Source organism: Bos grunniens, chromosome 24 (genome assembly GCF_055505025.1).
Source record: "Bos grunniens cultivar Pamir isolate PY7600 chromosome 24, Bosgru_T2T1.0, whole genome shotgun sequence".
NCBI classification, from domain to species: Eukaryota; Metazoa; Chordata; class Mammalia; order Artiodactyla; family Bovidae; genus Bos; species Bos grunniens.
Window position 1 is genome coordinate 39,267,968 of NC_141188.1, and position 16,128 is coordinate 39,284,095.

At 43.7% G+C, this 16,128-nt stretch overlaps 1 protein-coding gene across 13 annotated transcripts in view; it reads right to left on the reverse strand.

The window, feature by feature from the left end:
- The window catches only part of DLGAP1 (DLG associated protein 1), a 793,561-nt gene that overhangs the window by 83,139 nt on the left and 694,294 nt on the right, over nt 1-16,128 (reverse strand). For 8 of the 13 annotated variants that reach the window (XM_086373120.1, XM_086373122.1, XM_086373121.1 and 5 more), the window contains one exon: nt 6,341-6,370. The exons of the other annotated variants lie outside the window; for them this stretch is intronic. In XM_086373120.1, the coding sequence (XP_086229246.1) occupies nt 6,341-6,370 (30 nt within the window). The remainder of the gene's footprint in view (nt 1-6,340; nt 6,371-16,128) is intronic. 13 annotated transcript variants of the gene reach the window in all.

Genomic DNA, 16,128 nt, shown 5'->3' on the forward strand with positions numbered 1-16,128 from the left:
TGAGGGGCACCTGTGTTTCCTTGGATGTGTGTGTGTGTGCCTAGTGAACCTACAATTAAACTAGTTATGTCGTGGTTTATGTTGGCTTGGGATCCGGAAATGATAGGCAATCTAGGCTCCAAGATGGGCTCTGAAGGGGGAACGTGGTGGTGGGGAGGGCTAGAATTCAGTCTCCCTGTGTCTATGGGTTCCCAACCTCTTCATGGCCTATGCTGTGCTAAAGAGACAGAGTAAGGCTGGATCATGGTTACAGAACCACGTGAGATCCTGCAAGATCCTGCACACTGCCCCGCCCACACATTCTGCGGAAGAGGTGACTTTTCTGAGTTACCCAAGGCAGTCCCAAACTGGCTAGTTGGATATTCAATTTGAAAACGTGAGTGTGGCCATTCCTTCCTGCCAGAGGTTAAAGTTATGCAATCGCACAGACAGGGCTTTCGGTCCTGGGTCAGTCTTGGGTTAGCTGGGTGGTCTCCGAATCCTTGTCAGTGAAGTGGGCATGCAGATAGTACTCTGACAGATTGCTGAGCAGTTAAGTGAGATAATATAGGGGAAGGTCCCAGTGCAGGGACCTGGAACAAAGTAAATGCTGAACACCACTGTGGTGAATTGTAATTGATTGTAGTTAACGTTACTAATTGCAATTATCAGCAGTTGTTTACACCAGCTCTGAAATCTCCTATTTCCAGGCTTCTCACTATAATGGATCCAATACACAAGTTCACCTATGTAAGGGATTCAGTCTATTTCAAGTTCTGCTAACAACATCTCTCCTTGAGATTCCTCAAGACTCTGTGAAAAGGAAAAGTTTTCCTTTTTATAACCTGAGTGCATTTCTCCTAGCTTCCCAGTAATGGAACTTTTCCACACAGCCTGGGCCTCCAGCCGGGTGTGTGTGTGTGTGCGTGGAGGGGGGTTGCTCACAGGACCTCAGCAGGGATATTCCCATCACCCCGTACACCCCAAAACACACATGCAAGCTCAAACAGGGTGTGATGACCAAAAGGTCTTGCTCACAGGTCTTGGCCATCAAAGCTACTAGGTGGCATGTGCCCAAATCCTTACACAAGCTCTGCATTGTTGTAGGATGTGGCCATCACGAAATCATTAGGCAGGTAATGTAAAGGTTCCCATGAAGGGGGAGGTTAAGCCTGCTGGGAATCGCTGCCAGGAGTCCTGAGGCAGTAGAGGCAGAGGTGTTACAGACCCAAACTTCAGTTCCTCTACACTCCTCCCCTCTGAACAGACCCATGAGGTGGAAGGTGCCACTGGAGTTCGTGTCCTTCCTCGTCCTCTGTCGCTATGGCCTTCCTTCTATACTTTTGAGCCTTAAAGTTATCCCATGGATTCTTTTTTGCAAATTGAAAAAGCATAGCTTGCCTTGTAATAGAATATTTTGTTAAAGGGCTCCCTTCTCTCTCTGTGCTTTTAATATTCTTTTTCTTTCTTTCTTTTTTATACCCGTTGACCACACAACGTGGTGTATGGGAACTTAGTTCCCTGACCAGGTCTTGAACTTGTACCCCTTACACTGGGCAACAGAGAGTCTTAACCAATGGACCACCAGGGAAGTCCTGATTCTGATTACTTTTGAAAAAATGCTTTTCTACTTCTTAAAAAATATGTAAATATAATAGAGGTTTGGTAAGGACCAGCTCCAAATATGTTGGAAAGACTACCACTTGACTCTTCCTTCATGCTAGCCAGCATTTTAAATATTTCCCATTCATAAATCAACTGCATTTCACTATGAATTCTGGGGTTTTGTTTGTTTTTCTGCTGGGCAGCTGTTTTGTTTTGTTTTTCCCCTCTTTCATCTCGTGGTCTTATCCTTTCATTTTCTTCTCTCAGTTACATTAATGTGTATTTCACTGCTTTGAATGTCATACTGTTAATGGAATAATTTTATACTTTTATAAAGATCATAGTGAGTAGTCTGTTAATCTTACATTCTTAAGAGTGGGAACATTTAAAGAATAAAAACAAGGCGTTGTGTATTTGCTGTTCTTAACAGAAATATTTGACTCCAACAGTCCTTGATACCATCAGTCTTTGAGTCCTATTTTATCTGGAAAATGAGCCTGCTTGTAGTATACACTTCATCAAGATCCTAAAGTTTGTCATATCAGTTTATGGTATCAAAGTGGATATTAGACAGGCCTCGATGATTGTATAATAAGTCGCATTTTGTTAATCTATTTCAACTAACCATCTTCCGTGATAAGCCCACAAGAACTCAAACTGCTAACCTTCTGTTTCCTAATAGAGCTTTCTACACTCATTGTATGCATGCTAAGTCGCTTCAGTCATGTCTGACTTTTTGTGACCCTATGGAATGAAGCCTGTCAGGCTCCTCTTTCCATTGGATTCTCCAGGCAAGAATACTGGAGTGAATTGCCATTTCCTCCTGCAGGGGATCTTCCCAACCCAGGGATCGAACCTGCGTCTCTTTGGTCTCCTGAACTGGCAGGGGGGTTCTTTACCACTAGTAAAGGGAAACCCAGGATTATACAATGCTGTGTGTCAATTATATCTCAATACAACTGGAAGAAAAAACTTATCTAAATAAAAGGAAGTGACAAGAAGGAAAAAAAGGAGAACAAAAGCTCCACAAGGCCAGGAGAGCTTTTGTTTATGAAATCAAAGCACACAGGATCCATGATCAAAGCATCACCCCCCTGTGAACTGAAACCGCAGCTTCCCTCCAAAAGGCACATCCAAAGTGGGTGACATCCAAAGTGGCTGGGGGCTTGTGTCACCATCTTGCCTCTTAGATTTCTTCCTAGAGGCTCATCTGTTCCCATTTTTAAAGACGCGGAACTTTTTCAAAGAAGCCAAAGTTCATTCTCCCATAGAGGCTATCGAAAGAATTTGACATCATTTTGAGATTTTGGATTGCCTACCTACAGGGGATGAACAAATTGCCTTTGAGGCAAGTCTCCTCACAGAGTGTGCTGGGTTATCAGTTGCAAGGCTTGTCCTCAGAATCCAGCAGCCTCCCAGCCCCAAGGTCCCTCCTGTCCACTGAACAAACCAAGTGAGTCAGATAAAGATCTTTGGCTTGGGCTGGACCCTCCCTCCCCAGAAAGATGTGGGCAGGACGTCAGGGCCATTCCAACCCAGGCATGACTCAGTTCTTCCATGGCCTCCCTTCCCGTTTTGCTTGGATAGGCTGGTAGGTTGGTCTTCTTTGTGGAAATCTGCAACTCTTCCTGCTCCAATTTCAAGAGGGAAAATCCCTTTTAAGAGGAATATTTAGAAGATTCTGTCATGGAATTCTTGCCATTACCCCAACTATCTCTCTTTCTCCCCAGTTTGGTGTCTGGATGTTTCTCTCTTACCCTAATTTTCTTTTCATTTTTGGGGGCCATGCTTGTGGGATCTTAGTTTCCTGACCAGGGATCGAACCCAGGCCCTCAGCAGTGAAAGTGTGGAGTCCTAAGCGCTGGGTCACCAAGGAAATCCCCCCCAGTTTTCTGAATTTGAGGTTATGAATCTAAAATTAGAATCCAGAACCCATCAGTGTTATCAACAAAACTTTGCAATTATTTCTTTCAAACAAATATTTTTCCTGTTCAAATATTTTTTCTTCATCACAAAATAAAGTATCAGCGAGTGTTTCTGTTTCAACGTAAGGTTTTTAAAACATGAAAGGACCATTCACTTTTAACCTTACTGTTGGTGTGATATAAATAGCTTTTTTTTTTCTTTCTGATGATTTTAAAAGCTTACACAAAGCTGCAAAATGCTGAAGGAGGCACCTTGATTCAGAGAAAGAGAACAGACTGACCCGCATAACAAAAATACTCAGCAGGAAGTAGCCCATGGAGTCCCTGTTGATTTTCTCTTATGACTGTAACAATTGTTTTTCCTTAAAAAGAAGAGAAAAAAAGAAAAGGATAACCTACCTACAACATTAATGTCATTTTCAGAGTTCTAGGATAAATCCGGAACAGAGTCATTTTTAAAGAAAAGGAAATAGGTTCCATTCTGGCAGTGGATCCCCTCCACTGATTTGCGTATTTCTTGCCATGATAAGCTGTAGAAGCTGCCTTGAGTTCATTCGGCAGATGGAAAACAGCAAGAAAAGAGCTAAGCATTCATAAGGACCACCATCTGAGGTTTGATTTCCCATAGAGACAAGAGAGTCCAACACACATCCCACAGAGCATGCCCATCAAACTCTCCCCTTCCAGATGCGTGAGAACACATGCGTGGAATAACAACCCCCTCCCTCGCCACCCCCCCCCCCCCGCCACACACACACAACAACTGTGTCCTGGGGAGCCCCTGGGCACACACAGTTACAACTCAGCATGCTACCAAGCCTTCAAGCTGCTACAGCCCCCAGCCAAGAAACTGCCAAAAAGATGCTCAAGCAGCAGTCCAAACAGTCCTGACCTCTGGTACCCATGACCACTCCCCGTGAGCTCTGGGAACTCAGAGACTCTGTGATGGTGAGGCTGCTGAAAAAGCCCCAGGCAGTCAGTCATTCAGCTCTCTGCCCTTACTTTTCCTCATTCTTCTTTTTCTCTGAAGACCATAAACCTCTTTGGGGAGGGTTCCGATAAGCCACGCTACCAGAAGTAACCATAGCAATGAGCAAAATGATGATGGGGACATTGTTCTAGCCGAACAATACTTTTAAAAATTATCTAATGTCCTCTTGGCTTTCTGGCTTTTTAAAAAATGTTTTCCATCCTTTTGTTGTAAGTGGACTACTGTGCTTAAGCCAAGCAGGCAACAGAAAGCTCTGACTTTAAAGCCATTTGTCGATAACACATCTGAACAGCCCAGGGTGGACCCACTGTTATCCACAGATAATTAACTGAAACTTGGGGTGACTTGCCACTGGGAGTTTCCACAGGCAGAGTCATTCTCATGGTCCCGCTTGCTTTGGTGGCTGTGTCTTCTGTGTTTTCTAAGCCAGTCTCAATACAATTCCGTGTTTTCGGGCAGAGGGACTTTGAATCCCTGCTTGGCCTCACGAGGACCTGCCACATGCGAGGTGTCCTCTCTCGTTTCTGTAGGTCCATCCTTTGATTCCTCTCTTGACTCTGAACCGCCGTAGCCTGTACTGTTTCCTGGTCCCTTCCTTATTTGAGATAGCAGTGCACTTTCTGCCATGAATGTCAGAATTAGTCCCTTTTTACTGTGCTTTTCAAAATGTGATGGCACTAAATCCACTAAAGGAGCAGAGTCCCCCTCTCCGGACGGGCCAGCCCTGTGGGGACATTTCCGAGTCCCTCTCCCCTCTCCCAGCCTGCAAACTCCAGCCCACCCAGTCCTTTTGCTTGAGCCAAGCAGGTGGTCTCACCACCAGAGCCCCTCCTCCTCGCACTTTCCGGCTCGCACCTCCATGCATTGCCCATTCACGAAGCTGCATCTCTCCTTACATTTGAAAATTCACCTTAAAGCCCACCACCTCTTCCAAGGAGCCTCCCCTGATAAAATGGGGATGAAGAACCATCCAAAGCATGACTGACAAACTCCCAATAAACGAGAACACACACACACACACACCCCACAACAAACACAGACACTCACAAAGAGAGAGCATGACATATTCCCTACTTACAAGATGTGTGCTCCTCTTAGGGCAAGGTGGTCAATTTTATACCAATAACCAACGAGTCATTTCAAAAAAATGAGGTGTTTTTAACATTCTTGGGAGTTACTCAGTGAAACACGGCTGTGTGGTCTCTCCCCCACCAACCCTCCTCTTTCTTTAAATCTCTCTTCCTTTTCTTCTCAGCGTCTTAGAAGCACAATTCCAAGGAACCACCTGGTGTGAGTGACATGGATGACACTCAAGGAAGCTGGTTCTTGCAATACCTCCTGGGTGGCACCTCGTGACTTGAGACTAGCCATCAGGAAGTTTTAATCACTCCATGTCTGCATATTTCCTGGGCAAACATGTCTGCTATATTAGGATGAGGAACCAAATCCCTCTAGAAAAGGTCCTATCGAAAGATGGAGTGGGGTGGGGTGGGCAGGGTTCCTGACAAGACTCAAGGTCCAGCCTCAGATAAGGATGCCGTAGAGGATAAGGATGCTCTCTAAGGAGCAGTGGTCCTGAGGCCGCCCCGTCAGGGGCAGAACCACACCTGCTTGCTCTCATCAATGCTGTCTCGGGGTCAGTGTTGAGGCCACTCACTGGGGAGCTGAGGGACGTGTGGCATAAGAGAACCAGGACAAGGAGAAACACAGATGGAAAGGCAGTAGCTGGCGATTAGAACATGGCTTCAGACACCACGGCCACAGAAGCGGTCTAGCTACAAAGCCACGCGGTGCAATCTTGAAGCAAAACGTTACTGATTTTGTGGTTGTAAAAACGTACCTTCAACTGCAGAACTCAGTTTTATGACACCTTGAATAAAAACAAAAAGTCGCAGTTATAGAATGGACCCAAATTACTTTGCCAGGCTTCGCACATTACACACATGCTTCAAATCTGGATTGTTGCTGTTGTTGCTGGCTTTTTGAGAATTTAAGTAAACAAGCATCAATGTCAAAAACGAAGTAATTTTCAGTCCTTGATTAAGCTTCATGAATGTCTTCTTCTCCCACTAGAATCCCTTGGGAGCATTTTTCACTAAATAAAGGATCGGCCATGTTTCTGGATGAAACAAAGGCCAAGTCTCAATAGTCTGGCCGGCTATTTCTGTAGATAGGTCATACTGGATGAAGGATTGATAAAACTTCACTCAGAAGGACATCAAGGCCTAGTATTTCCTACTTAAGCTGCACCTGGAGATCATCTGATAGGTGTTGGGACAGGGTTTCTGCTGAAATACGTAACAAGTGGTTAGAAACCATGGTGTGATCTGGCAACTTCCTTCTCGGGGGTGGTTGGACCAGAGGCCATTTCTGGTCTCCTGTGTTCAGTGTTCCCATTCCTTGCAGATCAGTGGAGGGGCTGAGCTTGTCAAATTATTCATGAAGCAAACAGACACTACCCTTGACTGGATATCCACGTGACTTTTTTGTGAACTGAAAGGTCAAAATACTAAACTAAAATAAATTAGACCTGGTCCAATAATTTGATTTTGAAAGTTCATTTTCTTCCTTGTAAGTCATAAGTATAAACGATATTTCCCAAACTCTGTGTGATAGCCATGATACCTTAGGCTGAAAAAAAAAAAATCTGCAGTTTCGCTGGGTGGAAAGTCTGGTTCTCTTTCAAATGGGAGGAGTCCCAAATGAAAAATGGAAACAAAATGCTTTTCAATACTGGTAAACCAAACTGGTTATCAGCATGACCACCCGCTGATTTTTAACAGATTCTATTTACAAAGAGACAAACTTGCTCTCTTTTATAACTTTCTGAAAAAAACAAAAAACAACTTTCTTTTAAGTTACCAGTTGAATTTCATCTTTCTGGTGGAACCAGTCATGTCTGGTCTGGTCAATGTTTAACAAGGGGAAAAATATGCCTGTATTATGTGTGTATATTATGGGTTTTACCAATATAAGTGATGGGTAGTACACAATCTACACATAATAATAAAATATACAGTCTTATTTACTGCAGGGTCCATGCAGCCAACAGATTCTCACAGAAGACTTTTGTTGATTTGGAGCAAACCGTGGGATTCACAGCCAGCAAATCAATCATGATTTGACAAAAATAATGCTCTGAATTGCATCCCAATTTGTTCTTTTCCCAGTAAATTCATTATCACTGTATCTTTTATGTGATCTCTTGAACTATTAAACTGTTCAAGTTTTATAGAAAGTATTTTGATTAAGTTAAAACTCTTTCGGTGTCAACACTATGAAAACACTCCCACTGTGGCCTATTTCAAGCTTCCAGCTTTGCTGTCACTGGACATGGCTTTGGAAAGAGATGAATGATAGCAAAACCATCATGTAGTAAATATTTCACCACACAAGGATAGCAGATGTAAAGAACCCCAAGAGCATGGATAGTAAAAAGTAGTCAAACAGTCAGGAAGTAAAGATTTTAAGGTACTTATCACCTTTGTTTTAACATAATTATAATTGCAAGTTTGTAATCATGGGTGTGTTTAATAATGGATTTACAAAATTCCCCAAAATGTAACAGTTGGCTCTTGCAACCTGGTATGAACCAGGTCTGACACAACATGACCGTAACTGATGTTTCTTTTTACTCATGCCTGGAGAAGAGAATCTTGACCTTCAGAATACTCTGAGTTATTCACAAAAGGAGTTATAATTTAACTGAACAAGCCAAATATGAATAAACTGAGCATTTATCATGATTTTGCCCATAATTTCACAACCTCTTAAACCTGTCATATGCAAAAATATACTCTATATAGATTAGCTTGGAAATAACAGTCATTGAGCATCAACTAGGAGGAGCACACGCTAAACGGACTTGGTCATCTTTTGGTCAGGCAACCATTCCAAGAGGTATGAGTCATTGGCATAGTAAGCGATGATTCTGTCTTTTTTGAACCGTAGAAGCTTTATGCAGGAAACCATCAGAGTATTGATTCTTTTTTTTCATCCATGTTTATTTTTGTGCATAACCATGTTGCTGACACCTGGTCACTCAAGTGAAAGGACATCAGTGTGACCTAATCAGTGTGTGGAAACAGACTTGATGCAAAGAAATCAAGGAAGTTGAAAGAATTTCTTATGGGAGATGTGGGTGGTGGTGGATGAGAGCTCAGGAATGTATTTATAGAGTGAGGGGGAAAAGATCTATTAAATAACAAAAGCCTGACTTTAGAACTCTAATTATAAACATAATTTTAAATAGACACATGAGTTATTTGTTCCTCCACGTGAATTTCCCTTATGTTTTTTAAACCCCAAGTCCAGGTTTCCCCTATAGCAAGATAGGCTTTCATATTGCAAGATAGTAACTGTTTATAGTGAAAACCTAGAATTGGCTAAACCTGGTTAGGGTGCTAATATTAACATTATACAAAAACTTATAGAATGGAAAGATATTTCCTTTATCTTAAAATAGAAATATTTTTAAAAACATGGATATTTAAGAAATGATTGATGTTGGTGCTGAAAAGCTACACGTAGCACTGCTGACTTCTAGGACGCACAACAGACATTATCTGGTGACTGGCTGATGTTGACATTGCCTGGAATTCAGGGTAAGCCATAACACATACATAAATATATATACATACATGGACCCTCCCGTCCTCCGCCACATTTAATTCTTCATAGTCTTCTGAAATGTCTTTTCCACCTAATGACTCACTTCAGTTGATCTAAAGTAATTCTTAGGAGAAAGTGTCAGGTTAAAATAATTCATGCTAAAGTGTGAATGACTGGGGCTCACTAAAACCCTCCAATGACATCTCATTGTTTTTGAAATACTAGTTGAATTTTTAGCCCTGGGCATCGAGGCCCTATGGGATGTATTCCTGCTTATTTTCTTACTTCTTTTACATCATTTCAGGTGACTTCCTCCCTCACTCACATGTTTTGACCACTTCAGTTTTCTCTCTGTGCTTCGCAGAGCTAATTCCTTTTGGCCCCTTGCTCTACTCCCCCCGGCACTTGCTGTTCCCTCCCTCCCAAACGACTGGATCTCCCCACAGCTAACTCTTTCTCTTCATTCAGCTGTTACTTCAAATGTCACTTTCTCCGAGTCCTTCCTTGATTACTATACTTAGAGCAGACCCAGTAAGAACTCACTGGCCCGTTTCTCTCTCTCTTTTCCAGAGACATCACTTTGCTGACAAAGGTCTGTCTAGTCAAAGCTATGTTTTTTCCAGTAGTCATGTATGGATGTGAAAGTTGGACCATAAAAAAGGCTGAGCACCAAAGAATTGATGCTTTCGAACTGTGGTGCTGGAAAAGACTCTTAAGAGATCCTTGGACAGCAAGGAGATCAAACCAGTCAATCCTAAAGGAAATCAACCCTGAATATTCATTGGAAAGACTGTTGCTGAAGCTGAAGCTCCAGTACTATGGCCACCTGATGTGAAGAGCCAACTCATTAGAAAAGACCCTGATGCTGGGAAAGATTGAAGGCAGGAGGAGAAGGGGACGACAGAGGATGAGATGGTTGGATGGCATCACTGACTCAATGGACAAGAGTTTGAACAAGCTCTGGGACATAGTGGAGGACAGGGAAGTCTGGCGTGTTACAGTCCATGGGGTTGCAAAGAGCTGGACACAATTTAGCGACTGAACAACAACAACAACATTACTACTTAAAATTATCTTTTTGGTTTATTATTTGGTTCTTTGTTCTGGGGTGTCTTCCTCATTATAACACTAGCAGAAAGAGAGCAGGAATCTGGTCTTTCTTGCTTGCTGCTGTAACTCCGTTAACTAGAACAGTGCCTGGCATACAGTAATTACTTAAAATATTTATCAAATGAATAAGCGATCGTTCCCAAGTATTTCCAGGTGTCAGAAAAGAAAATTTGATCTGGCCTAGCAAGTATAATTCAATAGTGGATGTCACTGAGCAGAATACTAGATTTTATTATTTTGACCAATGGCTATTTCTATTCAGAGACTGGTCTTCATGGAGGTTAGTGAACACTGATGTGTGGAGTGAAGATACATAAGTTACAGCAGAGATTTAGGCTTCAGGATTATAATGTAAAAAAGTCCCAAAGAAGTAAGTTTATCAATGTTAGGGCTAGGGTTGGAAAAAAGATTATGCTCTAAGTAGACCTCAAGGAATATTAGCTTGTTGAGTTTATATCCAAATATCTCTAGAATCTGTAGTTTCTTGCCTTTACTGTCATTGTGCTCAGTTGCTCAGTCGTGTTCAACTCTTTGACTCCCCATGGACTGTAGCCCGCCAGGCTCCTCTGTCCATGGGATTTCCCAGGCAAGAATACTGGAGTGGGTAACCTTTCCCTTCTCCAGGGGATCTTCCCAACCCAGGGACTGAACCCAGGTCTCCTGCATTGCAGGTGGATTCTTTACCATATGAGCCACCAGGGAAGTCCAACCCTGGGCCAAATTGTCACAGTAATGTTCACATAAATCTGTATGATAAGGTATATATATAGAGAAAGAAGAACTAAGAAAGAGCCATTCAGTTTTTAATAACCTCCTTCCAATACATTCTTATACTGCAGCTGGAACAATCTTTTCAAAAGGCAAGTCCAATTATGTGATATCCCTTACCTTTTAAAAGTCTTCAGTGGCGCTTCATTATTTTTAAGATGAAAGCCTTTATTCGAAAGCCTTAACATGATTTGCAAAGCCCTGCATGATGTCACTCAGAGTGGAATAAAAATGGTCACAAATCCTTCGTGCACCTCCCATAGAGAGATGTGGGTTATGTCCCCTTTTCTTGAATGAGGGCAGCTCTGAGACCGCTTTGCCGATTAAAGCGCAGTGTCAGTGATGCCCTCCTCATGTTTGTGCCCAGGCTTTATGAAACAGGCAGCCTCTTTTTTTCTGTCACTTGGAGCCCTCCCTCTGGAAACCCTGACATACCAGGTTGGAAGCCCTTGGACTGCCCTGATGGAAAGACCAGGTGGAGACATTCTGGCAAACAACATCTGCCGAGGGAAGAAGCTAGAAGGGCTTGAGAAGACTGCTGGTGACAGCTGGGAGGACAGGGGAAACGGCCACTGCCCCTCCCAGACTGGGAGACTGCAGGAAGGGCACTCTTCCAATGTAGACATGGACCGCTCGGCAACACTGTCCCCTGCAGTAACGTGGAAACTACACATATGCCTGATGAATTTATAGATTTTAGTAAGGAGGTTTCCCGGTAGAATGCTTAAAGTGCCAGTCGGTTCTTTAAAAAGTGTCATATGATAAAATATAGATAAAGATGAGGTGTTTTTTTTTTTAAGGACCTGCTCAGTTCTTGCCTGGAGAATCCCAGGGATGGGGGAGCCTGGTGGGCTGCCGTCTATGGGGTCGCACAGAGTCGGACAGGATTGAAGCGACTTAGCAGCAGCAGCAGCAGCTCAGTTTTCAAGCAAAATTTAGAAAAAAATAGAGCTAGTACTTGTTAGTTTAAAAAAGATGAAAGGGTTTCACATTCCTAATCTTTTCAAAGGCAAAAGGCTCTCAACCCAGAAATTGATTGATATTGGAGAACATCTCAAGGGGATGGCCAGAAGAACCTTTTTTATAACTTCAGAAAGACTTAAGTATATGCCTCACAAGCTTCTAAAAGAGACACAAACGCTTCTAAGAATCCTCAGGGTGTGGTCCCCACAGCACCCTGACTCTGAGCCCAGGCCAAAGCAGGGACTGTCTTGAGGAGAATTGAGGATGTATGTTTTGTCTAACAGAGTGAAGTCTAATAAGATTCATAGGAAGGAAGCCTAATAAGATTTATAACTTAGAAGGTGAAACCAAGCATTTTCAGGGTGGTAGCCAGAACTGCTGAGAGTCTGGGAGCAGGACTGGGCCCCTCAAGTTAAAGAACCAGCAGTATATGGATTTCAGAACTGCTGGATGCCAGTGATGGCTCTGTGCCTCTTGTTCCCCCATTCTTTGAATGAACATGCTGAATGCACTGATCTCACCCCTGTGTTACCAGTATATGCTGGGTGGGTGTGTGTGTGTGTGTGGTGGGGCTATGATATACATTTCACTTCAGTTCACAAGTCTTTATATCGAGAGAAACTGTATCAGAGAACTACATCAAAGGTGCCTTATCAGCACTTGACCCTTACTTATTTTATTATTTTTTAAAAACTAATTTATGTATTTATTTACTGGCCGTACTGCAAGGCGTGTGGGATGTTAGTTCCATGACCAGGGATTGAACTCGAGACTCCTGCATTGAAAGCTGCTGCTGCTGCTGCTAAGTCACTTCAGTTGTGACAGAGTCGGTCACAACTGGCACTCAGTCACGCAGTTTTAATCACTGGACCACTAGGGAAGTCTCTTCATCATTATTTAGATGGTCAGAATCTGGACCTCAAACTTGAACTTCATGGAGATGACATTTCTGGACGGCTTTAGGAATGAGGATATTTTGCCTACTGCTACTGCTAAGTCACTTCAGTCGTGTCCGACTCTGTGCGACCCCATAGACGGCAGCCCACCAGGCTGCCCCGTCCCTGGGATTCTCCAGGCAAGAACACTGGAGTGGGGTGCCATTTCCTTCTCCAATGCAGGAAAGTGAAAAGTGAAAGTGAAGTCGCTCAGTCGTGTCTGACTCTTAGTGATCCCATGGACTGCAGCCCACCTGGCTCCTCCATCCATGGGATTTTCCAGGCAAGAGTACTGGAGTGGGGTGCCATTGCCTTCTCTGATTTTGCCTACAGGGGAATGTAAATAGTTTGCGTCTAATGGTGAACCACGGCTGACTAAAGACGACCACAAATTATTCAAAAGGGTTCACGTTGAGAACGGTTACTCTCCTTGACCCAGGTGGGTCCTGTGACTGTTCTGACCAATACGATACCTTGGAAACGATGCTAACTGGCCAGACCTTAATACTTCCTGTCTCCCTGTCTCTGGGAGCCCTGAGCTGCCACTTCAGAGGCCTTGAAGCTGCAGTATTGCAGGGGGTACTTATGGGTGCTCAACAGCCTCAGCTGAGCACACTCTTCCAGACACTGAAACCAAAGTAGCAGTGTTAGTCGTTTAGTTGTGTCTGACTCTGCGACTCCATGAAGTGTAGTCCTCCGGGCTCCTCTATCCCTAGGATTCTCCAGGGAAGAATCCTGGAGTGGAATGCCATCCCCTTCTCCAGAGGATCTTCCTGACCAAGGGATTGAACCCAGGTCTCCTGCATTGCAGGCAGATTCTTTACCACCTGAGCTACAAGGAAGATCCTGAAACCAAGGTACCAGTTGAATAATTTCATCCTGGATCTCCTAGACAGCCCAACCTCCAGTTGAATGTGAAACAGAAGAATCACCCAGGTGAACCCCATTTAAGTTCATGCCCATAAGACTGTAGGATAAAAATAAAGGGGTTGTTTATCAGCTCCTTTGCTACACTTTGCAGTCATAGCAACAGGTAACTGAACTTGAGTTCCAATTCTCTGACCTCACCTGGCATCTCAGCCCCTAGCAATCTGTACTCTGGTCACACCACCCTTCCAGTTCTTTGAATATTAACATGTGCATTCCCTCACTCTTCTTGATCTTCCAGCTCTTAGCTTATGATGATTTTCTCAGGGAGGTTCACCCTGACCCTCTAAAATTAGTTCCTTTGTTACAGCAGATTCTCCTACAAGAACAGTGTTCTTTTGGAGCAGTTATCTCTGTGATTATTTCATGAATGCCAGCCTCCACTTCTAGACTGTGAGCAAGCCTCTTTGATCATCACTGATTTTCAGAGGCCAGTAGTGTGCCTACACATAAGCACTGAATAAATATTTAAGCCGATGAACAGAATTACTTGATGCAGCAGATCAGGCCTCGCTCCTCACCAGCGCCTTCAGTAACTGAATAAATATTTAAGCCGATGAACAGAATTACTTGATGCAGCAGGTAAGGCCTCGCTCCTCACCAGCGCCTTCAGTGACTGTGTCACTACTCTTCCTGAAAGACGACGCTGTGAAAGTGCTGCACTCAATACTCCAGCAAATGTGGAAAACTCAGCAGTGGCCACAGGACTGGAAAAGGTCAGTTTTCATTCTAGTCCCAAAGAAAGGCAATGCCAAAGAATGCTCGAACTACTGCACAATAGCACTCATCTCACACGCTAGTAATGCTTAAAATTCTCCAAGCCAGGCTTCAGCAAAATGTGAACTGTGAACTTCCAGATGTTCAGGCTGGTTTTAGAGAAGGCAGAGGAACCAGAGATCAAATTGCCAACATCTGCTGGATCATGGAAAAAGCAAGAGAGTTCCAGAAAAACATCTATTTCTGCTTTATTGACTATGCCAAAGCCTTTGTGTGGATCACAATAAACTGTGGAAAATTCTGAAAGAGATGGGAATACCAGACTACCTGACCTGCCTCTTGAGAAACCTGTATGCAGGTCAGGAGGCAACAGTTAGAACTGGACATGGAACAACAGACTGGTTCCAAATAGGAAAAGGAATACGTCAAGGCTGTATATTGTCATCATGCTTATTTAACTTATATGCAGAGTACATCATGAGAAACACTGGGCTGGAGGAAGCACAAGCTGGAATCAAGATTGCTGGGAGAAATATCAATAACCTCAGATATGCAGATGACACCACCCTTATGGCAGAAAGTGAAGAACTAAAGAGCCTTTTGATGAAAGTGAAAGAGGAGAGTGAAAAAGTTGGCTTAAAGCTCAATATTCAGAAAACTAAGATTATGGCATCCGGTCCCATCACTTCATGGGAAATGGATGGGGAAACAGTGGACACAGTGGCTGACTTTATTTTTCTGGGCTCCAAAATCACTGCAGATGGTGACTGCAGCCATGAAATTAAAAGACACTTACTCCTTGGAAGGAAAGTTATGACCAACCTAGGTAGCATATTCAAAAGCAGAGACATTGTCAACAAAGGTCCGTCTAGTCGAGGCTATGGTTTTTCCAGTAGTCATGTATGGATGTGAGAGTTGGACTATAAAGAAAGCTGAATGCTGAAGAATTGATGCTTTTGAACTGTCGTGTTGGAGAAGACTCTTGAGAGTCCCTTGGACTGCAAGGAGATCCAACCAGTCCATCCTAAAGGAGATCAGTCCTGGGTGTTCATTGGAGGGACTGATGTTGAAGCTGAAACTCCAATAATTTGGCCACCTCATGCGAAGAGCCGACTCATTTGAAAAGACCCTGATGCTGGGAAAGATTGAGGGCGGGAGGACAAGGGGATGACAGAGGATGAGATGGTTGGATGGCATCACCGATGGACATGGGTTTTCGTGCCAGGGAGGCCTGGCATGCTGTGGTTCATGGGGTCGCAAAGAGTCGGACACAACTGAGCGACTGAACTGAACTGGTTCTTTCTCACACACTGTGGACTTTTGGATTCAAAGCTGGGGAAAGCTAAGTCACTTTAGTCGTGTCCAACCCTTCTCGAGCCTACGGACTGTAGACCATCTGGCTCTTCCGTCCATAGGCATTCTCCAGGCAAGAATACTGGAGTGGGTTGCCATGCCTTCCTCCAGGGGATCTTCCCAACCCAGGATCTAACCCACATCTCTTATGTCTCCTGCATTGGCAGGCGGGTTCTTTACCACTAGTGCCACCTGGGAAGCCCAGTGTGACTTAACATCTGTCTGTGACAGCAGCTCAGCACAA